General features: G+C 31.8%; 2 protein-coding genes across 2 annotated transcripts; both read right to left on the bottom strand.

Moving 5' to 3' along the window:
- Positions 1–7625: 7625 nt before the first annotated feature.
- Positions 7626–8654, bottom strand: LOC11435504 (protein TIC 20-v, chloroplastic). Its single transcript, XM_003617767.4, has one exon. It carries the CDS (start codon positions 8497–8499, stop codon positions 7852–7854), a length of 648 nt encoding a protein of 215 aa, XP_003617815.1. The 5' UTR covers positions 8500–8654; the 3' UTR covers positions 7626–7851.
- Positions 8655–23757: 15103 nt separating this feature from the next.
- LOC11426014 (nuclear transcription factor Y subunit B-3) lies at positions 23758–24710 on the bottom strand. The gene has a single exon (XM_003617764.4). The coding sequence runs from the start codon at positions 24551–24553 to the stop codon at positions 23999–24001; it is 555 nt and encodes a 184-aa protein (XP_003617812.2). The 5' UTR covers positions 24554–24710; the 3' UTR covers positions 23758–23998.
- Positions 24711–26702: the final 1992 nt, after the last annotated feature.

Raw genomic sequence — 26702 nt, 5'->3', positions numbered from 1 at the left:
CAAAGGATAAAAAAAAATGTATTTAACTTTTTAGACTCCTTTTTATATATCAAGATATTACTGTTTTTAAAAAGATAGAATGAAAATCCATTTTTAGCAGGCGTATGTAAGAATTCATTTGTGTTGGACTAACAAAATAAAAAGCCTAATACATAGTTTGGTCAAAATGACAAAGGCAAGTAAGAATTCTTTTTCACAGCTTTAATTGTTTGCTCTTGTTGACCTTAAAAAGAAAACAGCATGCGTTTAAATTTAGCTTTGCTTAATTTTCATTGCATTGCTTCATATCCCTAGTTTCATCCAAATTGTTACCACATTTACAATGAAACCATATGGCTACAAAGGGCATTCAATTCCTGCAACACTGACCATGAGACATAGACATGTACGTCCCAACATGGCAACATCCTAATGTAGACAATTAAACACCTATAAGTATCACAATGTTGACATATTTCCAGAATTTTGGTCACACATATTTCAAGCATTCATGTCATCAATATTTCATGAACACTTTCCACTACCACTTAATCGAGTTATATAGAGAAAAAGAAAATTCATTTGGGTTAATAGTGTTTTACTCCCTGTAATATATGTTATTTTCGGGTTTATCCCCGTAAATTTTTTTATTTTATTTAGCCCCCTGTAAAAAAAAATTCCAGAATACCCCTCTAATGGGCCATACAAAAACGAATTTTTACTTTTTTTTTACAAAAATTTTGGTTTTTGTATGGCCTATTAAGGGGGTATTCTTAAGAAAAAAAAAAAAAAAAAAACACTTTTACAGGGGGTAAATCAAAATAAATATTTTACAGGGGGTAAACCTGGAAATGACATATATTACATGGGAGTAAAGTAGGTGACGGTGTTCACATAAAATCTAAAATTGTCACATATATTATCCTTGATTAAAAGATGTGATTTCTCTGCTGCTAAGTTATCTCAAATTCACTCAGCATGTGAACTTACACCATTAGATTTCATACAACTCATTGATTTCAAGAGAAAGATGCAACTAAAGGACTAATCTCAAGTTGATGATGGAACACTTATTAAGAGTACATTTTAAAGCTCAAACTTTAGCAGAAGCTGCAGAACACTTTAAGAAAGCTAGCAAACAAGACATCCATGAAGCAAGAAGTATTTCTTATCTTTGTCAGTTAAACAAAAACGAATCGGAGCTATTATCTTTCTCAATGACAGCCTTGAAGATACCATTGAGGCCACAACATTACCATTTACTTTATGACAACCATCCAAACTGATCATTCTCAGTTGCGTGCAGTTCTCTAATCTCTACCACATGATTCACTCCCTTCTTTGTGACATCATAACAATTTTTAAGTAACAATTTCGAAAGCCCGCAACAACTCTTTGAGATCTTATAAAGTGTTTCATCATCAACTTTTGTATATGATAAGTTCAACACCTCCAATTTGGGAACTTTAAAGTTCATTTCAAGTAGCTTCACTATTGAACATCCGGATAAGTTCAAATATCTAATGTTACAACATATCCTTAAAACTTGAGTAATACCTTCATCAAATATGCGACAACAATTGCTCAAATCAAGTAGCTGCAAATTAGGGAAAATGGAAGCAAACATTATGATGTCTTCATCTGATAACCATGGATTTTGAGCCAAACGAAGATGCTTTAATTGAGGGTATGCAACAAAATCCATCAAAGATTTAGAGCTCTTTAGACTCTATTTTCCAATACACGTGTGTTCCATTTTGATAACACAAAGTGAAGGACAATTCTTAAGAAGTGCAAAGAATGCTGATTCTGTGAGTATCGAACAATGATTCAAGTTTATAGATACCAAATCACCAAGAAATGAAGACAACTCCACAACATGTTTATGATTCAGAAAAACAATATTTTGAAGATCCAAAAGTTGGATATGTTCACACTTGGATAGTAAACAAAAGATTCCAGCATAACTAAAGCCGGTGCAATTTTGTAGGGAGAACCACCTAGTCAAAAGAAAACCTTGCATTGCAATAGAGGAAAGCATCTCATCGGAGATATTCAAAGAAAACAAATCAAGACAAGTCAAGTACTTCAAACTCACCAAACAGGAAACAAAATGTGATGTAACAAACATTATTTGGTAACACTGCCTTTACCGGGTAAGCTCGTGAGTTCTTTCAATATCTTACTCCAACTTTTTTCTTTTTGTTTTAGTCACATTGGCATTCTTTGTTGCTGGATGTGAGGTATAGGGGAAAGGGTCCAAACGGGGTGCCACAAAAGGGGAGGGATGGGGATGATTGGCATGACCTGGGATCACGATGTCGGACAGCATTGCGACAGGAAGACAACGGTCAGGACAGACAGCAGGAGAGCAAGCGGCACAGAGGAGGGACTGGCTTTGGTAATCGGCAAGATAGGGCTAGGGTTACAGCGGTTTCGCGGGATGATGATCACGTGATTGGGGGGTGGTCCTCGTCGGCGTATCGCGGACAGCTGAGGTCACTTTCTCGCCGCCGGTTTGAGGGGGACCGAAGTTTAGAGGCAGCCACTATCGGTCAGACGCAGGCGGATTCGAAGGGGAAGAGGGAGCTGTCATCTGAGCCTCAGTTCAAAAGGTTTGTAACTTTCTATTTTACGAACTTTCTAGTTCAAAATATTGTTAATTTGACTAGATTTGTTTATAATTGTAAGGATACATCGATTAATCTATGCTCAATACTTTACACAAGTCTTTGTGTTGATGAGTAGGTTTTGTCGCACACAGTTAAAATATTGATTTTGTTTTATACAGAAAAAAAAAAAATGAAGGAAGATGGATGGAAGTGAAGATCATGAGAGGATACAAAGGAAGATGAATTTTGAAAATTTAATTAATAAACTTTCAATACAAGTAGAATAAATCTCAAAAACTTTGTGACTAACCCAAGAACCGGGCGCACTAGCTAGGAAATGAGCAACCATGTGGTTAATACAATTCACAACTCCTTACGGAAGAGATATAGAAACCGATCAAATGGCATACTCAAAAGCGATATAGTTAATGGATATGATATGATTTACAAGATCCTTGATTACTCTTGCAATGTAATGTTGGAGAACAATATGTTTTGTTTGTTTTAGTTTGAAGGAAACACTTTGTTTATGAATGAAGCGATTAGTTTCCTTTGAGGCAATAGGTTGCTTCCATAACATTCCCAAATTACCTCTGTCTCTCCCTAATGCATAACATGTGTTTTTATATTGTGAAATGCATCAAAATCAAATGATGCAGCTGCAATATATAGTTGGCATCACATGACAATTGCAGTGGGTTTAAAAACGACCATAAAATCTACAAACAACACTACATTGATTGCAAAATAACATATGTAATGACCACATTCAACCTCAATAGGCCTCAACATTCATAGTGCTCTTGAAAATGAACACATTTATCACAGAGTATAGCTCAAAGTCTGAGGCTAAAAACTAAAAACCAACAATGTAATAAGAAATAAAGACATAAGTTCAATTCCATTAACAACAATATATATAAAAAGAGAAATTTCTTAGTTTTACAAATTCATGAATTTCCTGATTTTGGAAGTCATATATGGACCCAGCAATATATGAAACAAATGAAATCTGTTTCCTTACAACATTCTAGAATTGCTATTAAAGAAGTGAAAAAGCCGGAACAAAAAGTATGTAGATTAATGATTGTAAGTTTTGTCCAAAGAGAAATAACATAAGTTGGTTCTGAAAAATTCTTAAGGAGTGCAAAGAAAGCTGATTGTGTGAGCATTTTGAAGTTAATAAATACCAAATCACCAAGAAACAGACAATTCTACAACTCAGCATTTTGAAGATGGCCCAACGAAATATTCCGAAGTAACTATTGCCTCTGCAATTTCAGAAGGTAAGCCTCGTCAGGAGGACCTTCCATTGCAAAAGATGAAAGCAACTCATCCGAGATATTCAAAAACCACAAATCAAGACAAGTCAAGTCCTTTCAAACTTACCAAGCTGTCAATAAAATGTGAAGTAATATGTGTTAGATTTCTAGTGTAAGGATTGGAAATGGATAAAGACTTCAATGTTGGTCTTTCCCGGAGAGCAGAAACAATACCAACCTCCGTTATGCGATAACAGTCACGCAAGATGACCTCTTCCAGAAACTCTCTTTTCTTAAACAAGTCGAAAAGCAATCTATCGTTGATGTAGTGATGACTAGAGAGATTAACCTTTCGTAGTTTGAAAAGTGCCAGTGAAAGAGGCTCTGCCTCATCATAGCGTACACATTGTATCGGGTCACTGAGGTCGAGGTCTTCCAGCAAAGGGAAACAACCAGAGATGAGGAATAGGTCAGTACTATAAATAAATTGCACATTCTAACAAATGAGAGAGGTTAAAGTTGTAATCTTTTTGGCAAAAACTCGCAACCCATTTGTGGGAATAATACGTTGATACGAAAGATTGAGTGATGTGAGTTTCAATGGAAAATTAGAGATTTGGCCGAGAAGTTTGCTGAGGTTACCGCGGAAGCTAGAAAGGTCGAGAGAGGTGAGATTGATGAATCTACTGAGTAGACGAGGAGGAAAAGGGAGGGTTGACTTTGATCACAGCAGATTGTGAGAGAGAATCTGATGCGGTTGGTGATGGACAAGAATTGTTTCGAGACAACTGACAAAGATGTCATGCAACTATGGTTGTCTTTCAGGAATTTGAAGACACATTCCCAACACTCATCAGGTAAATAGAAACCACCAATCATTGTTTTTCTTTTGCTTCTTCTTGCTTGAGTGGACTCCATAGTTGGTTTGAAAGATCTTCTTTTCCTTTTCATAGTGGACTTCCAGTCAAATAATCTTATGTTAACTTGTGAAGCTATTTTAGAGGTTAAGTACTCAGGTATTTAGAGGAGAAATCATTTTTTTTAAGGAATCATTTTAGAAAAGTTGCCACCATCATCAGCAGCATCCCAATTCCCAAGGAAGTAGTAACATCATCTTTTAACAGATAGAAGCAGTTTGGTGGATCATATCATCACTACTCCTTGTACTGTAAAGTAATATGTATCTTGATTTGGCTCACATTGAAAAGCCTCAAATTTATGAAAAACATCGTGTGCAGCTTTCCCTTCTCGCCCCATAATTGAGAAGAATTCTATTAGTTTATTTAGAATCCGAGCGTTAAGAAGGCCGGTCTGATAATGGCCTGTAGTCTTAAGCAAATCCCACAGGAAAAAGTATACAATTCTTGCTTAGTTAAGCATGATATTGAGAGTGAACATTAGAGCATATTGATGAAACAAGGGATTCCAGTACAGTGGATACTAACGAGGTACTTCTTTTTCTTCCAAGCACATCTTACAAAGTGAATAAGATTATGAGGTGGAACATTTGGGGTTTGAACTAATTTAATTTGACAAGAGGTTTTAATGTTGTTGAAGTAGAGTGGTTAAGTCTAGGGTATTAAGAGCTGAAATAATTGTGTTGCCGTGGCCAAGAATACTCATCACTTTCTCGAAATCTTTGAAAGTATTGACATCGTGGTGGTCATGTGAAAAAGAGGGATTGCATGAAGTGGATGATGATTGACGTAGAAAGTTAGAGAGAGAGAGAGAGAGAGAGAGAGAGAGAGAGAGAGAGAGAGAGAGAGAGAGAGAGAGAGAGAGAGAGAGAATGACCTTAGGGCTTAGGATTATGGTAAGGAATTCTTCTGGTAGAGAAGGAGGAGGAAGAAGAGGTGATGTAGTTGATGCCATGTCTTGCAGCAAATGGCAACAACCTCTGGTGTAGAATGAAGTGATGTAGTTTATACTGTCGTGCTTTGTTTAAGGGTAACTTCGGGTGAAACTAAAAAGCTAACAGACTTGAAGCAAATCTTATGGTACGTGTTTGTTTCCATTGTGTGCAAAGAAATTTGATTTCATTTATTCACTAGAAGGAGAAAAAAAAAGGGTTAAAGGCTCAATATTATTTGAGGATTGTTGCTTAAACAACTAAAAAAAAGGAGATCATATACAATACCGTACAAAAATACATCATTTATTTGATTTAACTTGAGAAGAAAAAAAAACTAAAAAAAAACGAAATTGTATCTGAAATGTATATAAATACGTTGTTGGACAACTATTTAGTTGCTCAAATAACATTTCTTTATCATTTTTTTAAAATGGTGAAAAGATAAAAAATATATATATTAATTAAAGTGAGATTATGCATTTGTCTGTCTATTCACCAAATTTCACAAGTTTTCTTCCAACTTGTAACTGTGATGTATGTATTATGTAAACGATGAAACCATCGTTAAAATGGGCTGTCAATCCCTGCTTGCCCCATGATACATAGACATGAACATCCCAACATCAATGAAGACTATCCTGCTGCCAAGTTAACACATACATGCATTATGTGAACTTACACTAGTTCACACAGTTGGATTTCATACAAGTCTTGTAGGGTGCGTTTGTTTCAGTTTTAAAGAAAAAGATGTAAGCAAGGGAATAATCTGACAGTGTAAATCAACTGACTAAACGCATGGAGATCAAATTTTTAACGATCCTCTGACCTCAAGGTTATTTAGTGGTATTAAAAACTTTTCCTTGCACAGTAACTAACAGCATAAACATTTTGGTTTCAGACTTTCAGAAAATGACAGAAAAATTAAGCATTGCTATTAACAACTTCTTACATCACAACCAATCAAAAGGCATACTCAAAAGGAATATAATTAACCGATGTAATTAACAAGATCCTTGCATATGCATGCAATGTATTTGGAGGAGAACAATATGGTTTGTTCACTCTGTTTATATATGAAGTGGTTAGTTTTCCAAGGCAGTAGGTTTCATCCATAACAAGAAAAATACTGTTGCAACCCAGAATAACCATATTAACGTATGGATGTATGGTTTTTGTAACAAAACATGGAGAAAAAAGATTATGACATATTAACATTTTTGCAAATTATTTCTAACGATGTCTTTTTATCTACCTAATAATAAATAACCTATGGTTATAATATCACAGCAGGATTAAAAATTACAGGAAAACCTGCATAATAACATTGCAATGATAGCAAAATAACATATGTAATGACCCATAGAACCACAATCGGCCTCAAGATCCTTAGTGTGCTGAAAAATTAACACTTTGTTTCCAGAGTATAGATCAAACTAAAAAACCGACAATCTAATACGAACTAGAGGCATTAGTTCTATTCAATTAACAACAATCTATATAGTAAAGGAAGTTTTTCAGTGTCACAAATTCACCAAAAACTATAGCCAAACAAAGAAACTCCTGAATGTGAAATTCATATAAAGACACAGCAAAATACGAAACAAATGAAATCTGTTTCATTGATCTATGTCTCCTTTTCTCCCTAACAAATAACCTATGGGTTTAAATTGTGGCTACACCAAATCGACTAATGCATCAACTAATGCAGCTGCAATACTGTCAGCAACTGCATCACATTAGGATCGGCGTAGGTTTGAAAATTACAGAAAAATCTACATAATAACACTGCAATCATTGCAAAGCAACATATGCAATCATCACATTGAACAGTGACAGGCCTCAATATCCTTAGTGTTCTCAAAGGATAACACTATAGCTTAAACTAAAAATCAACAATGTAATAAGAACTAAAGACATAAGTTCTATTCAATAAACAATATACTAGTATTGAAGTTCAGCAGTGTCTCAAATTCACCAATGAATTTGAAAATCATATAACAATACAGCAAAATGAGAAACAAATAAAATTGTTTCCTTACAAGATTCTAGGCTTGCTATTAATTAAGTGAAAAAATCAATATTTTTTCCACTATGAAATAAGCTGAATTTAAACAATAAGTTTCTATACAATACAAATGAACTACATTCACATAACTTGCCTATCAGCAGCATCAGCAACAATAGGCAATCTAGGTAGCTGACCCAAAATACAAGAAGAAGAGCCATAAATCAAACACACCAACAAGAACAAAAACACAGTGCTATCCAAACTCATCAACAAATCCAATCCAAACCCACCTCTTGGATTAAACCCTCTTTCCAAAAGATCAGGAAAAATCAACAGCACATCAAGAACAATAGCTTGCATTGTATTGAACCTGACATATTTACTGAAATTAGGATTTCTGACAACAAAAAAGTAAAGTGTCAAAAACACAAGAAACCCATTAAAGGGAAAGCTTTTAAAAACCCTAATTGCAGGAATCAATGGTTGAACAATGGCTTGAATTGGGTAAAATTGAGTGATTACAAATTTTCCATATTGAATGCCATCAAAAAAGGGATAGAAGTAACAAAGAGCTGAAATTAAACGGTCACTGGCATCAGCTGAATCACTGTTATTGGATTTGGATACAATTAGGGTTCTGAGTTTGTTGGATTTTGTGAATTTCTTTGGAAGTGTGAAAAGAGAAGAAGGGTTTGGTGAAGAAAGGAGAAAGGTTGATTGAAGTGGTTTTCGTGAGTGACTGAGAGATGATATAGCTACAGAGGAGAAGAAGGTGGAGCTTGCCATGGTTAAAGCTTCAAACTTGAAAATGAATGAATGGTAGTTTGGGAGGGTAAGGTAAAGATAGGAACTGGAAAGTGGGAAAAGGGCAAAGAGAAGAAGGACAAGGATAGGTATGGTAGAACGTGTTTCTCTTTCAAACTAGTATTCTTAGTATGGTCTATACTTCAATTAGATGTCTAGGTTGCCTTTGAAAACTCATGAGCAATTTATCCAAACCAATCAAAAGTTTTCATGTATACTCCATTAGAATAATAACATTTATTATTTTATTTTGCAAAAATTTAGCAAGTATTTTATTATTTGCATATTCACTTCATCTTAAATTAATGATTTTTTACGATTTAAACCATCACAATAATTAAATTTCACTTCTAATCCAATCACTCTCGAAACCTCTTTTTCAGCTTGGCAAAAATCATTAAAAATTAAAATTATCACCCCTGAGAATCGAACCTGGGTGCTCCCACCTATTTAAAATGTACTCTGGAACCACTTGATCAATACATTTTTGAGTTTTTCTAATTACACCCTGTTTAATTTTGGTTGCACCCCAAAATGACAAAATTACCTTTCCATAAAATTTAATTTTCAAAAAGCATATTCCTTTTTTCTTGGTTACACCCTAGATCCCTATTCAGTTTAAGTAGGTCATGTAAACTTAGTTTCAGTAGGTCATGTAAATTGAGTTTAAGTGTACATACTTAAACTCAGTTTAAGTAAGTCATGTAAACCGAATTTAAGTGTACATTTAAAAGTTCAACATTGTTTAACGATTCTACGTAATCTCAGTTTAAGTATGTACATGTAAACTTATTTTAAGTAGGTCATGTAAACTAAGTTTAAGTGTACATACTTAAACTCAGTTTAAATAGATCATGTAAACTTAGTTTAAGTAGCTCATGTAAACTGAGTTTAAGTATACATACTTAAACTCAGTTTAAGTAGGTCATGTAAACTCAGTTTAAGTGTACATCTAAAAGTTCAACCTTGTTCAATGATTATACGTAATATCAGTTTAGGTATGTACATTTAAACTTAGTTTAAGTAGGTCATGTAAACTGAGTTTAAGTGTACATACTTAAACTCAGTTTAAGTAGGTTATGTAAACTAAGTTGAAGTAGATTATGTAAACTAAGTTTACATGAACCTACTTAAACTGAATTTAAGTTAACCTCAACAATGTAAAACTGAAACTGTCGTATAGTGCAGTTGAACAAGAAGAAGAAAATTGAAACCAGCGTTATTGAAAAAGAAGAAAAAATTCACTTATTTATATGCAATCGAGTATGAATGAAAGATGTTTTGATTCACTCTTTAATCTTCCATAACGATTAATTGAACATCAGGATTGTTTGATCGTTGGTGGGTGAAAGAGAGTGGAATTTTAGAGTGACAATGAATGAAATCAAGATTTTAAGAAAATTTATATAAAAGGACAATTTTGGTATTATCAAAAACTTTTTAAAAAAACTGGGTGTAACCAGAAATATATAGGGTGTGAATAGAAAAACTCTACGTTTTTTATGAAATAATTTGGAATTCAAAATTATGTTATTAGTGAGCAAATTATTTTATTTTTATTTGCAGTGCCTTTATAACCTAGCTTTAGTGAAAAAAAAAAATCATTTTATGTGTGTATAATTATGAAGTAGTAAATTTTTCTTAAGAAAAATGAATTCTTTCAATTGATTTTTTATATTTTAAATATCATTCTTTTTTATAAATTCATACTTTTATATAGATTCGATGACCTACAACAATGTTTCATTTGTGATCCACCGAATTATGATTTATTTTAGGTACTATCTTTCATTTGAATTAGATAAATTGTTTAAAGGTAATAATTTTTTTTTTTGCAAGGTCTTATAAGTTATAACCTAGCTTTAGTATAAAAAAAAAAAAATCATTTTATATGTGTATATTTATGAAATAGTAAATATTTCTTAAAAAAAAAAATGAATTCATTCAATTAATTTTTTTATATTTTAAATATCATTCTTTTATATAAATTCATATTTTTATATAGATTCGATGACTGATGAGATAAAACCGCAAGTGCACGGTTCTACCAGAATTCAGGGCATTACAAAGGCAACATGTGGCATAAAAACATTACTTTATATGTATATACTATTGATTTTACTATTCATTTAAAATATTTTATTTGCTTAATTGCACTTTTGGACCCCTATCTTTCCAAAAGTTGCGGTTATGGACCCCTAACTAATTTAAATACAAAACAGTCCCCTATGTTTTGATTCTTTAACAATTTTGGACCCCCAAGGCAAAAAAAAAAAATTGACAAGTGGCACCTCACTTTGGGTGCCACGTCATCGTTGACCGAGTCAACAATGGATTGGGGTCCAAAATTGGCAAAAAAATCAAAACATAGGGGGCTGTTTTGTATTTAAATTAGTTAGGGGTCCAAAAGTGCAATTAAGCCTATTTTATTTACTATTTTATCCTTTAATAATATTATATTAAATTTGAATTAGAAAAATGAAATCTCATTAAAATAGGAAATATACCACTACAACATGAACAATACTATATATACTTTTTTTTTTTTTGACAAAATACTATATATACTATATATGAAGGGAATAGAGACTTTGGGCTGAATTTTTTATAATTTCAATTATACCCTTAAACAAATTTTCCTATATTAATGTTACATTCTTGGTGGTATTAAAAAAAGATAAGAATTTATATTATATTTGTTAAACTACTGTGTTGTTGTGGTAAAAGATAAACATGATTTTTTTTTGGTTTATTACAATTTTAATTTCACAAATATTTGTACTTATAATTTTAATCAAAATCAAAATTTCATATAAAATACCGTTCATAATTTACACATGTCACGTGCCCGTTTTTTCGCTAGTTATATATAGTATTTATACTATATATAAAGAAAACTATCTCTTTCAGCACTTTTTGTAACACCCCGTTACCCAAAAACAATTATATAACAAATATTCATCAGAGTAGTTCCACAACGGGCATGTTACACGTCATTTCAAAATTTCTTAAATAGAAAATAATACTATTTAATTAAAACAACTTGATAAAATATGAAAACATAGCAGCGGAATAGTTTTCAAATCAATAACATCGTGAACATCCAACAACAGTTTATGGCACTAAAGGCCTCAGCATAAGTCAACAACATTGTTCAAAAGACCATAAAAGGCTCCACATCATAATTTCAAAATTGATACATAAGGAATGAAAATAAATATAACTAAATCCCATCCCGTACGTATCAGAGTCCTAGACAGTTGAGCCACCACTCCTACTAATCTTTATTACCTGCAAGTTACCCATACGAAGGGCAACATTTTCAAGCAGAAGGGGTGAGATTCACAATCAATAATAATAATATATAATTCATCAAAATGCATCTAACAACTTAAACTCCATCAATTAGTAATAATAATTCTTTTAACGACTCCTAAACCATATCATGTACTCATCATATCAACATTCATAACTCGATATCATAAACAACATCATTTAACTTCATAATCAACATCTTAATCATAATCATATAACGTCATACTTATAATTCGTATACAACATGACAACTTCATAATCAATGACATAAACAACGTAACAACATCATATTCATAGTTCATATACAACATAACAACATCATTAATTCGTATTAACATTCTCCACCAAAGCACCTTATTAACAACTCATGAATAGAGGACAACTTAGCAACTATACGTAACATCATCATTCCATAATAATAATTATTCATCAAACATTCCATTAGCAATTCATAAATAAAAGACAACTTATCAACTTAACATAACTATCATCAAGTACATTTAACAACTCATAGATAACATCACATAATCATCATCACAACATTCATAATCATCATCATGTAACATCATAACAACCTCATATTCAACACCATAAACAGTCATCATAACTTCGTAATCATTATCATAAACATCTTCTCATAATAATATAAACGACACAACATAATCATCACATCATAACAATATAAACAATTACATATATTTAACAATAATGTTCTTACTTCTTTAACTTTAGTAACACTTACTAATTCAACCAACAACGACGATAACTACAATTATCCAATATATGTATATATTTCATAATCAACAATATCATCAATAATAGATATCTAACTCATCAATTAAATCTATCACCCTGTCATAAAAATAATTCATCAATATATAAGTATATCATCATTAACAACATCAACCAAATGATAATTAAAACCAACAACAACGACTCATGCAACAACTCGACACCACCGCTAAGACTCATGCAAGACATGACAACACCACTAAGACTCCTCAAAATATACAATTATGCATGTGGTACCAAACAGGACCGAAGCCCTCACCGCTTTTGAATGGTTAAAGCATTCATCAGGACCGAAGCCCTCACCGCTGTGAACAACTAGTGCTCCAGGACATGAGTCCTCTCCGCTGTTTATGCATATGCAATGGACCTACTTGTGTATATCTACATACAACTTGACCATGCATACATACTTCACAACTCCACTAAGACTCCTCTACAATGCATGTGGTACCAAACAGGACCGAAGCCCTCACCGCTGTGAACAACTAGTGCTCCAGGACATGAGTCCTCTCCGCTGTTTATGCATATGCAATGGACCCACTCGTGTATATCTACATACAACTAGACCATGCATACATTCTCCATATGACTCCAATTTATACAACATGTATGGTTCAATAAATAAATCATACATCACAGCCATCAGCAACATCAACAACCAGCAATTCAACAATCCAGAATAATGCATAATTAAATATAACTATTGATGACAGTCCGTCATTCGCTATTTCTAGAGTCTTTTTATATTTATTTTAATCACAAAGTGGAGTTCACAAGGAAACTTATGCAGCAAAAGAGTAGAAAACTGAAGAAAAAACAAAGAGGAGAATCGTGTCACGATTTGGTAAAAACGTGACACGATATTAGAAGACAAAAATCAAGCTTCGACATTGAATAAATCGTGTCACGATGGCATAATCGTGGCACGATCTGACGAAACCCTAATTCAGTAATTTGCGATTCAAAGAGGATCGTGCCACGATTTACTTAAATTGTGACACGATTTTAGGCGAAATTCTATGCCTATTTAAGCTGAAGACTATTCTGAAAAAAAGGGTGACGATTTGGAGATAGCAAAGTGCGATTTTGAGACCTAAAGACGGCTAGGAGGGCGATTTCTTCAACCTTCTATCAGTTTATGTATGTTTTAATTCCACTATTGATTATGCTATTTGTAAACTCAATTATGAGTAGCTAAATCTCTTAGAGATTAGGTCTGAGATGATTCTTTGTAACCCTAATTGAACCATGTTGCTGTGAAACTCTATTTATTGTGAATGACAATCTAGTTTTTATTCAATTCAATTGTTTTTAATGCTTTTTATATCCTGATCAAATATAAACATGATTTAGTGAGAAAGAATGACTACTGACCATAGCTTTCTACTTAGACAGAATTGAATTGTTCTAATAAACAGGGTTAGTCTAGGAATGGATAATCGTTTGTTAGTGATATTAGGTTAACGTTCTTAAAACCTTCAAAGATTATTAGACCACCTAAGGAATTAGGGGCTGTAGTTTGAGAAGAGGGTCCTAACTCAAGGGATTGATTAGGACTATTTTGTTAACTATCGTGGAACTAGAAAATTATTCATAAGAATAGGTGCAGTATACCAATTAGGGGAACATAGATGATTCGAAAGACCTGATCTCATCTCTCTTCATATTTTCTAACCAAATCTATATTTTTAAAATCAATCTTTATTTTATGTTATTTAATTTTATGCAATCAAACAAAATCTAAACAAAATAATTTATACATCCTAAATATTTACTTTATTTCTAAATTGAGATTAACACAGTCCTCGTGGGAACGATATTTTTACTACTTCGATAGTATTTAGTACACTTGCTAAAAAATCTATCAACTATGCTCAAGACAACAACATCAATCATCACCATTCATACAACAACAATCAGCAACGACAACAACAACTGTGCATAAATAAATATGACTTACTCCACAAATTGGTCAACTTAATGATATTAATAATCAACAACAACAGAGACAGCAACATAAACAACTTGCAACATAGCAACGTTAATAATAACAACTCGAATGATATAAACAACAATATACATTTTCCACATAATATATGTAGCTTGAATTAACCAACATTACCCAACATTAACTATCAATACCCACATCATTAACCGACACTAACCAACATAGGTTAAATACTCTTAAACACCTTAATTTAACTCATAGTACTTTTAGTTTTGAGGTTTGGAATTATTCCCTAAGATTTGGATTAACTTAGAAACGGTTTTGCTGAATTTTCATAAAATTTCACTAAGACCTCCTTGGAGTATTTTCATCATAACTCCTAAACCAAAAATCATTTTCATGCCAAACCAGAGTCATTGGAAATCTAACAAAATTATCTACAACTTTCATGTTTACACCAAAGGCCAATTCAAAACAGAAACGTGTGAAAAAGACGCAAGAACGCGAAACAGAGGATGCTGTCAAAGTGCAGCTCGCGAGGCGAGTAAGTTTACTCGCTGTGGCGAGTTGCGACAGACAGCTCTACGGGAACATGCCAGTTTCCAGCCAAAAACCCAATTTTTCATCCACCCAAACCCCAAATTTGATAGGAAACTTAACCTATGATTATTCTACAGTCTGAACATCGATTCTTAACACAATTGCCATGGTTTCTACACTTTTCAATCCAAGAATCATACTCCAAAAACCTAACCCCCAATTCCCAATTTCAACTAGAACTATGCTAAACCAAAATCAGAATTATATAACCATTATCAATGAGAGAGAGTCTCACCCTTACCTTAATTCAGAAGAAAAATGCACAACGATCGGATTCCCTTGGCTCTACTTGCTCTTCTCTCCCTTGTCCTTGGTTTTTCTCTCCCAAAACTTGTTTCACGTGAAACTTCTTCTAACATTTTCTTTTCCTAACTCCCAAAATATATCTCCTCCTTTATTTCATTAAACTCCCCTTAATTCTATTAATTCCTAATTAACTCCACAACCTCCAAAATAATATTAATTCTCACATTATTCTAATTAATATTAAAATAAAATATATAATAAAATAATACACACCACATAATCAACCAATATTATTTAAAATCACATAAATTATATAAATATATCGTAACTCATTAAAAATAATTAAATAATCAAATAATTCAAGGAGGGCGTTACACTTTTGGGCAGGATTTTTCTTTCCAAAAATACCCTTAATTTTTAATACAAACAACACATGTAACAAATAAATAAGAATAAATTTAAATATTAAAACAAATGTAACAAACACGATATGTGTGTCTGGTTTTTTTCCTTTATCATTTAAAAAGTGTAACAAACTATATGAGTATATTTAATATTTGCTTTTTTATTATCCCAATTATACCATTAAAACAAAATCCATAATCATCAATCAACAACAAGAAGATCCAACATTTTAAAAAATAAATAGATAAATTTAAAGGAATTTTTTTAAGATTCTTATGTTGTTACATAATATTTGGACAAGATTATAATTCTCATTAATCTTTTCTCCCACGTCAAGAATATCTCTTTGCTTCTTCTGATTCATATTCATTCATTCCTTATTATTCCAATTTTTAACTCAATTCATCTTCCTATAGATTTGCATCGTTTTTGCTGAACCAAGAAGGACTGTTAAGCAGAAGAATTCCAGAATCATAGATGTAATCACAATAGTTCTCAATGACAATGCTTAAAAAAAATTGATTTTTTCCCAATCTATCTCTCTCAATCCCGATCTACTCTCTATCCCCTTAAACCCTTTTTTCCTAAACTATTCCTTACCTCTCATGCTCTCTCTTCTCCATCGGATACCATTTCCCCTTCTATCATCTTCATCTTCATTGCATTCTCCTCCTTCTCTTTCATTTTTGACTTCTCAATAAAAAATCAATCCCAACTTCAATTTTTTATTGTCGAATTCGAATTCGAATTTGGGGTGCGTGGGTTCGATCGAGAGAGAGAGGGATTGAGATGATGGATATATAGACAACGGTGTTGATGGTGGTTTTGAAAAAGAGGTTTTGATGGTGGTTATCTGGATTTTCTCTGAATTTTTTTTTTATGAAGGTGATGAATGAGGGAAAGGAAGAAGATGAAGTATGTGATATAATGCTAGATGTTGTTGGTTCACAGTAAGATACAGTGGATATGCATGATCTAACAATCCTTCTTTATTAAAAAAGATCAAACGGTTTATATTAAAAAAAATAATAGGATGTATAGTGGACTAGTGGGTTCACCATAGATATTTGAGGTTAAAGTTAATTTATTTGCAAACTGTGGAAAAAGTGAAGGACTAAAACGTGAGTTTTATTAATTGTGAGACCAAAATAAAACCAAAGAATTAAATAAGCCTTTTTTTTTACTAAAGCTATTATAAGACATTGCAAAAAAAAAAATTAATACCTTTAAACAATTTATCTGATCCAAATGAAAGATATTATCTAAAATAAATCATAATTTGGTTGATCACAAATGAAACATTGTTGTAGTTCATCGAATCTATATAAAAGTATGAATTTATATAAAAGAAAGATATTTACAATATAAAAAATCAATTGAATGAATTTATTATTATTTTTTAAGAAAGATTTACTATTTCATAAATATACACATATAAAATGATTATTATTATTTTTACTAAAGCTAAATTATAAGTCACTGCAAAAAAAAAAAAAAAAAAAAATTGCTCACTAATAACATATTTTTGCATTCCAATTTAATTCATAAAAAATGTATTGGTCAAGTGGTTTGGAAAAACATTTCAAATAAGTGGGTGCATTCAAGTCGTTCAACTAAATTTGAATGAATGCATGATCTTTGGCATTAAATTCCAAATTTGATAAAAAAAAAAAAAAAAAAAAGGAGAGTGATTGGATTAGAGGAGAAATTTAATTATTGTGATGGTTTAAATTGTAAAATATCATTAATTTAAGATGGGGGTGAATATGCAAATAATAAAATACATGCTAAATTTTTGTAAAATAAAATAATAAATATTATTATTCTAATGGAGTACACATGGAAAATTTTGATTGGTTTGGGTGGTAAATTGCCCATGAGTTTTCAAAGGTAATTTAGAAAAAACCAACTCTCTTTTATAATCAATACGAGGTTTTAGAGAGTTCAACCATATATTATATCATATTTCTATTCTAGTTTATAATAGTACTTTTTTTTTTTGAAAGAATAATACATTTATATATGCAAAAAAATTAATGTATACTAATAAAGCTTAAATTAGTGAAAAAGTTAACAAATTTATATTTTAATTTAAAGTACAAAATATAATATAATAATAAATAATATTATTCATATTACTTAAATAGGCCGGCCTAACAGGTTTAAGAGGCTTTTTGAGAGGCCTGCGGCCTGGCCTTTTAAGCTAAATAGGCTTAAAAAGAAGTCTAGTCTGGTCTATCGTAGACCCCTGTAGGCCAGTCTGACCTATTCCTATCCCTATATAGCGGTGACTAATCTAAATCAAAGAGTAAATTCTCCACTTGCAATCCATTTTTTATATATGCAAGAGTCGTAATCGAATTTCTAACAACTTGCTTAAGAAGTTCAAGTTTTTTACCACTTTGATCAATTCATCGGTGGTAAATTTGCATTAATTTTATAAATAAATAGTCTCATTTACCATTTAAATAAAAAGTATATCAAACTAGTGTCAAGATGAGCAGGTTACTTTTCTTATTTGATATATAAAAAAATTATTCAATGACCAGATCAAGAGGAATATGTAATTTTTTTGAAGGAAGAGGAATATGTAATGAAAATAGTATGCTTAAATCTTTTTAAAAAATTATATATTTATATTTAAGACTATGATATTATTAGGATATAAATTAATTTAAAATTCTGTTTAAAATATTTTAGCATTTGTATCTTATTTTAACTAGTGTTAAGACGAACACTATCACGCTAATGTGTATAAATTACAAATAAACTAGGCTATGGAATAAACTGATGGAGTTATATTATCTGCTACTCTTGGAGTTGAGGTATATATTTGTTTCGCTATTGAATCTCGTCAGTCTTTTTTATTTTTGATGGTGGTCAGGGTTTGAACCCATATATTATGTATTGTCCATGCCAACTGAGTTAAGCTCACGCGGATTGAATTTTGTCAGTTTATAATAAGCAATTATTACCCTGTGTGTATGAGGAATTAACGATCTACAAATGCGCTTTCGGGATCAGATGGAGTGTAAGGTAATAGCATGTTGTGCAACAGATAGAATTAGAGAGGCTTGTACATAAAACATATGTCTCATATATTTTCTTAAATAAAAACACAAAAAGCCACATCAATAGACCTAATAAAATATAGGGTTATGTTAACCGGTGTCTTTAGGACACTAGTTAAGAAAATCAAAAATGATAAGTTTACATTGAACAATTTTTTTAACTTTTCAAAAGTCAAATGTATCACTTTAATTTTCACCATTTTTTAATACAACATTTTTAAATTTGTGCTCTTAACCAATGTCCAATGGACACTCTTTAACACTTCCCTAAAATAACACTTGTTCCTCTCAAGAAGAAATATAAAGACTAGTTGATGCCTCTAGAAACTAAATATATTTTCTTCTGAGTTGGATCATAAAGCTCGTCAAACCACGACAGACTTTAAAGTTCACAAAACGGTAAAAGAGATACGCATACAAATTACCCATCAACGAAATCTTCATGTCGTTAGAGGGAGTAGGACTCATGCACATGCATAACTGTCCTCAGACAATTTCTGACTAATTGAACAAATATCTGCCGGCAACATTATGTTTATATTAAGTAGAAGGATTCATAGAAACAGTACCATTATTCGTGTCTTAATTTTTTCTCTCTCTTATTTGGGAGAATCATGAAGCTGTATTTGGATTGGATAAATGAGATGGATTGTGATCTACAAGACCGTTCCTAGAGTTTTACAGGCCTTAGGCATAGTATGAAAAAAGGGTCCTTTGTATTACATCATTTTTTTTCTTCTTCTGATAAATGATGAATGAGACATGTATTAGTTATAATGGTTGACATCCCAGCTATGCTTTGTAGATCCCGAAAACACTGAATATAAGCGCTGAATAACTCCAAAGAAAGAAATAGCCTTACTATCTTGCATCTCACATGATCTTGCATTACCAAATCAAATTCCGCAATCATTTCAATTAATCCAAGAAAATTACCATTACTATCTTGACTTAGTTTTTCTTTGGATCCTCGAAATGCAAGATCATTCTTAGCAAGACATTTCACAACTGAAACTATTCTACGTAAAATTAGTCTCCAACGCTCTTTCTCTTTCTCAATTTCTTCTTGTAAGTGTCTATCAATTGTCTGATTTTTATCAAATCTCATTCTCAATTCATTCCAAGTATTCATATTAGTCATATGTTCGACACCATTTTCATGTTGTTTGAGTCTTTGACTAATATGCTTCCAATCATTTAAACCCTCGGTTGCAAGTAAACTCAAGTTACTAGAGGTAGAAGATTTAAACAATTTACAACAAAAACAATATACTTTGTCAACATGTTTGCAATAAACTAGCCACTTTCGATCATTAATCTCACCATTGCTTAATTTTCTTGAATAATTCGCATATGAGAAATGCCTAGAGTATTTGTCATTGGGAAAATTAAGATTCATTTCTCGAATAGGTCCCTTTTCAACTAGAATATCCCTTGAGGTGTTATCAAAATTCTCCCAATTTGTTGGATCATAAATATCAAAATGAGGATCATCACCAAAAATTTCAATATTATATGCATTTGGCACATCATTAGGAACATTTGAATTATCATCAATTTCCTCATTTTCATTTTCATGATCCAAATTTTCATTGTTGTTGTTTTCCAAATTTGGCACATCATTAGGAACATTTTCTTGGGTATCTACCTTTTTGAAAACAAATTTATCAAGAGCTCCTTGTTGTGATTTTATTAGCTCTTCATTTCGTTTTCTTTTTTTTTTCGTTTTTCACTACCAGACAAATGTTTTTTAGGCAACATCTTTAAATAAATCAGATACTCAATATAAACCAATACAAACAAACAAACAAAAAAGAAAAACCATATTAGTACCAGTAGTAAGTGAAGTAGAGAGCAATATAGCACCTTAAAATAGACCGAAGTTTTAACACCTGAAAATAAAAGTGCAACAAAAAAAAAAGAAATATATCAACACTTAATTAAGCAAAAATCAAGAATTAAATTGAAAAAAAAAATACAAAAATCACGTGTACAGTGTACAAACAATTAATTAAAAAAAATATCAAAAATAAAAAATGACTGTTATATGTACAGTACGTGAAGAGAATTCTTAAATCAATATCATGCTATATGCTTTTAAGCTTTTTGGTGTACAGTATAAATCATGTTATATGGAAAAATAAAAAATTCAATTGGAAAAAACATAAATCATTCAATTAGAATTTTAAAATTCAACACCTGAAACAATTAGATAATTGAAACAATGATTATCAAAGAGAATTGGAATAAGAAAAAAAACATAATTAGAATTCAACACTTGAAGCAATTAGAGAATTGAAACAATATTATCAAATAGAATTGGAATAAGAAAGAAAAAAAAAATAAACCTAAAACAATTCACCTGGAGAGAAGAACTGATTTTGGAACTTTTGGTTTTTCTTTTTAGGTTTCTTTTTTCATCTGTCTTTCTAATTGCTCAAAAGAAGTTTTTGTTTGTGTGTTAGTTGGGCCAATTCCATTATTTTCCTCTTTATTGGGCCTTTCCACTTTTTTTTTTCTGATTTATTCCTAATGGGCCCAAAAATTGATTATGAATTAGGCCTGCTGTTACGAATTACTATACGCACCCCACTTTTTCCTTAGCTTTGCTATATACACCCCCTGTAAAAAAAATTAGGGCCCCTACGAGCATGGGCCCTAGGCCGTCGCACTCGCGGCCTATGCCTAGGGCCGGCCCTGGTGATCTATAAAGTTGGGTAATTAAAAAGATGGAATGTAATAGAATTCAAAGTATTTATTTCATCTCATTCCATTCCTTATCTATTTTTCCCAACGAAAATTGGAGGAAAATGTGGTAGAATCACTTCGTAATTACTCATTTATAAAAAAAATTCTTATCTCCTCTGATATATTTGGTGAATAATAGCCATAACCTATTATCTTCTTATTATGAAAAATATTAACAAGTATTACAGGGACATACATCATTTTTTAGATTTATACTAGCTATGTTAAGAAGAATATAGGAGTAATATGATTATTAAATATAAAGATAAAAAAAGTAATTTAAAATAAACGAAGCGGGTATGGGGGTGGGGGTGGGTGCGGGGCGGGTTTGACCATCCCCGACCCCGTCCACGTACTAAAGAAACGCGGGGTTTCCTGCACCCGCATCCACACCAAATTGAATTGACTTTTCCCCGTTAAATATGGGGCGGGGGCGGCCAGGTTTAGACGGGGCGGGTTCAAATGTCATGCCTATTGTTTAGGAATTATAAAAGGAAATATTATCTTAGAAATTGTGTATTTTACTTTTTAAAAGTTGAAGAATTATTCTTTTTAATGCAAAATTTGATTTATATTTCTACTTTTAAATTGTTAACTGATATTCTGAGCGTCGAGATCATAATTTAACATGACCTTTTTACTATTAAAAGAGGGAGCTGAACTCGTGCTAGTTTTATCTCATGCAAGATTTATCACTTTAACCTAGAAAGAATGTATGTACAACAATGTGGGGGCATGTGCCTCTCCTATGTTTTCAATAATGTTTCCTTAGTACCACATATACTGATATACATATTTATCTACCAATGTTCTCTAAAAAAAAAAAAAAATACTTATCTACCAATGTTTTACATTTGTTGAAATAAATTTTTATTAATAGTCCATGTAGCAATGACTTTTTTTTTTTCAACCAATTTTTAAAAAAACAAAATAAACCATGAAAAAAATGTAATGAGCTTGCCCGAAATCTTAATTGGTATTAGGTTTTTTTAAAGAATTTAACGGTAAAACTCACACACATTACATATAAAAAAGTGAAGAACGGTGACTTCAGATTCATGCTCTAACATATTAAATATTTAAGTCGCTATTATGATTTGTATTGATAGGATTGGTTAGTGTTCTTTTTATTCCCTTTTATATGATAATATTCAATATTACATTACTGTAAAGCTTACAAGTTTAGAATTGGATATGAGACCAAAATCCATGTATATTTTTTAACTGTTTGTAAATTATAAAAGATAAAAAAAATAAACATGTATAATATCTCATACGATGTCCATGTTTTAATATTTAAGGGAAATGTTAACCAGTACCCCGGAATATTAGATAAGGAATTATAAAATAAATATTTTCTTAAAAATTGTGTGTATTACTTTTTGAAACTTAAAAAAGTGTTGTTTTTAATATTAATTTTTTCTTTTCTTATTATTTTTAGTTGCTTAACTAGTGGGAGCACCGATTAACATGACTCATATTAAATAACACAACTCATAACTATGGTTGCATGATGCGATGGATGAACACTTAGATATTATCAGTTGGGTTATCTATATATAGCGTGTCTATGCAGATGTTCAAAGAAAGGAACTGCCCGGACCCAGTCTTATAAGTATTTCAAGCAACATGACCTGAATATAGTCCTTTGCCTAACAAAGAAATCCAACTTTGAATATGTTCCCCATATGCATGGTCGACGAGGAGCATTCTTTTTTCCTATACCTAATCATGCTTGAGTACTGCATTTTTCTTCAACAAAAATGTTCTAGTATAGTGAAACAACATCATAGCTAAATAAGTTGACTTTATTATTATTCTCGACTTATTCACCTTAAGGAAGAATTTCTTCTATATTACTATAAAACCAACACTTCATTGATATACAATCAATTATTAACATTAACTTGTGTTACTTGGACATATGATTTCGAGCATTATGTCTAAACACGATTATCATCAAGTGTGGACATTGAACTCGAGGTGTTGGAACAAACACCCATAGTGCAAGAGAACAATAAAACTTGTGTTTGAAAAACATTTTTCATTAACATTTAACAATAAAAGGAAATATATGACATACTCATAAGTACTTTTGCTCAACAAAAAAAAAAGTACAAAAAAGCAAAGAAAGCACTATTAATTTGTAATGTACAACAACATTTGCAATACAACTACTGACCCACTTTCTGATTCACCACTGAGTTAGTGTGTTTTACAATCAATAATAAGCAAAAAATTAGAATCTCCACTTTTGCTTAATAATGCTCCACGATTAAATTAAAACCCTTAATTAGTCCCACAATTATGAGTCCAAGACTCTTCATAAACACTAAAAACCTTGTCCACACCATATCTACCTGGGTCTACCCGCATTAGATCCAGCATTAGGATAAACAGGCCCACCAGGCACTTGATGAAAACCACCAGAACCGTACACGTGTCCCTGATGCTGATGATGCATGATCAATCCAACTTGAGGAGGAGGAGCACCATAATCAAAAACTGAAGACGAAGAAGAAGATGGAGCAACACCATCTTTATCACGTGCAGCAACGGTTTTCTCACCTTCGATCTCTCTGAATCGTTGAAGATAAATCTTCAACGGTTCAACGTACTCTTCAAATCCTAACGTAGTCATCGCCCAAAGTAGATCGTCGCCGTTGATCGTCTTTCGTTTCTCTCTCTGACACTTATCGGAAGCTTCACCGGTGATGAAGCTGATGAACTCCGATACACATTCCTGCACCGTTTCCTTAGCATCTTTCGAGATCTTCGCGTTTGCTGGTAACGCCTTCTTCATTATTCTGCTCACGTTTGCTATTGGTAAAAATCGGTCTTGTTCTCGTGGTGATAACTCGCTGTTGCCGGCGTTCGGTGCTCCTCCGGATTCATTGTCTGAATCAGCCATCGCCGTCACTACTCCGAATCGTTCGATTACGCGGTTTCAGAAACTTCTCCGGCGAGTGGCGATTGAGGTTGTACGGTGGTCGGAGAAGTTTGACGGTTGTTGCTCCGGTGAGGAGTTGAGAGTGGAGGGAAATTATGGAATGAGCGTGATGTCCGTTGGATTGGGTTGGTTAATAAGGCTTTATCTGGTGGACACGTGGCATGTTATTGGCCGTTGTTAGTAGATAAGTGTTTCTTTGGGTGGAGGGGTTTTAAGCCATTGGATTGGATGAGGGTGTGATGATCTGGATCGTTATTTTGGTATCTGCTTATGTCGTCTAGTCTGACTTGGACTCTCTTATCACCCTCTCTTGTTTTATTTCTTTCCTTTTATATATTCTAATTTTTTTTTTAATAATTTTTCTCACGTGTCATCCAACAATAACCTAACATGTTCCTCTCAAAAAAAAAACCTAACATCTTGCCACAAAAGTAAAAAATTTAAATTTATTTAATTATATTATTATTATTATTATGTTTTGCCGATGTAAAATGTTTTGCATATACATCTAGTAATGTGATTCAGCATCATTTAATATGTTTCTTTGTCAAAAAAGAATCATTTAATATGTTTCAAAACAAATGAATTGGTATGATAATATATTAATATATTATGCAAAATGATATATTTTTTTTTTTTGAAAACATCAAAATGGAATTTATAAACATAGACAGTGGAACCATTTCAGCACAAGATGTACTGGAAGACCACCTCTTAAAAAGAACAGTCAAACAATATTTGCAAAATGATATTTATACAACTATTTTGTGACAATTTTATCTTTCATACTCACATTATATTTTTACTTTATCTCTATTATTTTTGTTTGTGTCAATACCTATTTTTTCTTTGTAAATCTATGATTGTTATGTAAGTTGTCAAATGAGTATTCAAATAACACTTCTTATACCATTATTGAAGTATCTGTGAAATAATTTTACACGCTACGCATACAAATTAAACTCGCTATTATTACCATTTTTAAAAATAATCATTGTATTTTCAATGCTTATTGGATTGTCGATGCAAAACTAGCTTACATTAACGTATAAAATTCGCTACGAGCATGTCTCATTTTCTCTTTTTTAATTAGTTTTTTTAGAGAAACAAACTTATGTTATATCATAAGCAATAGTTTGTCAATACATTCATGAATAAAGTCAAAATCATGAGCATCGGCCACATATGTATTCGTCAAACTAGCTGATGTGTTGTTACATTAGTTTGTACTTTGTATCCTATAACAAACTCTATCATATCAAAGAATTTGGACTAAAAATAGACAAAGAATGAATACAATCAAGATTAATAAAACCAAAATAAGGAATAGTTTTTATTCAAATATAAACCATCTACCACCACCTTAGAGTCCAACTCATAATTTGTATTGTCCAAGCCGAATTCACCAATCCAACAAATAGTGAGATTTATTAATCTAATATAATGCAAGACATATCTTGTTTGTGATCATATAATTGAATTTTTAAGGTGTTGATAAGCAATTTCATAAGTTAGAAGACCAATTTTCTTGAACAATTGACCTCAAACAAGGTCCAATCCCAATATTATGTTTGCATTAGAAACATGAATTAGATTACATGTGTCGGTGTTGGCAGTGCCATTCTCATGTATGGGGTCCTTTCACTGCAATGTCTGGTCTTTAATTTTAAGGTCACCTATCTACTACCATATAACTTATAAGTGCATGTGTGAATTATTAACGGTAAAAAGACATGGAATGAAATTTTTATTTTTTAACGGTAAAGGCATGGAATGAATAGTTGATCCCTTTTCTTCCCTTTCAAGCAAGTTATTTTTTTTGAGCGAATTCGATACTGTGTGAACAAATAATATAAATGGCATACTTGCACACAAGTTAATTTTTCTTATTTTACTTTTGGATTAAAACTTTCTATCAAATCTACACTACACCCACAACCAAAATTTTCATATAATAAAATTAATTTAACAATAATAAATTAGTTTAACAAACATTGGCAAATCCTTTCATATAAGGAAAATACAAAAGATCCTTTTTTTTATGAAAAAAAATCCTTTTTTTTTTTGAAGAATAAATCCTTTTGTTAATTCTTTAATTCTTAGAAAAAGA

Source organism: Medicago truncatula, chromosome 5 (assembly GCF_003473485.1).
Source record: "Medicago truncatula cultivar Jemalong A17 chromosome 5, MtrunA17r5.0-ANR, whole genome shotgun sequence".
NCBI classification, from domain to species: Eukaryota; Viridiplantae; Streptophyta; class Magnoliopsida; order Fabales; family Fabaceae; genus Medicago; species Medicago truncatula.
The sequence above is the reverse complement of the archived record's forward strand: the minus strand, read 5'-3'. Positions and strand labels throughout refer to the sequence as shown.

Bases quoted from the DNA above. Each gene is read 5' to 3' on its own strand.
- LOC11435504 (XM_003617767.4), bottom strand. From the start codon at position 8,499: ATGGCAAGCTCCACCTTCTTCTCCTCTGTAGCTATATCATCTCTCAGT.
- LOC11426014 (XM_003617764.4), bottom strand. From the start codon at position 24,553: ATGGCTGATTCAGACAATGAATCCGGAGGAGCACCGAACGCCGGCAAC.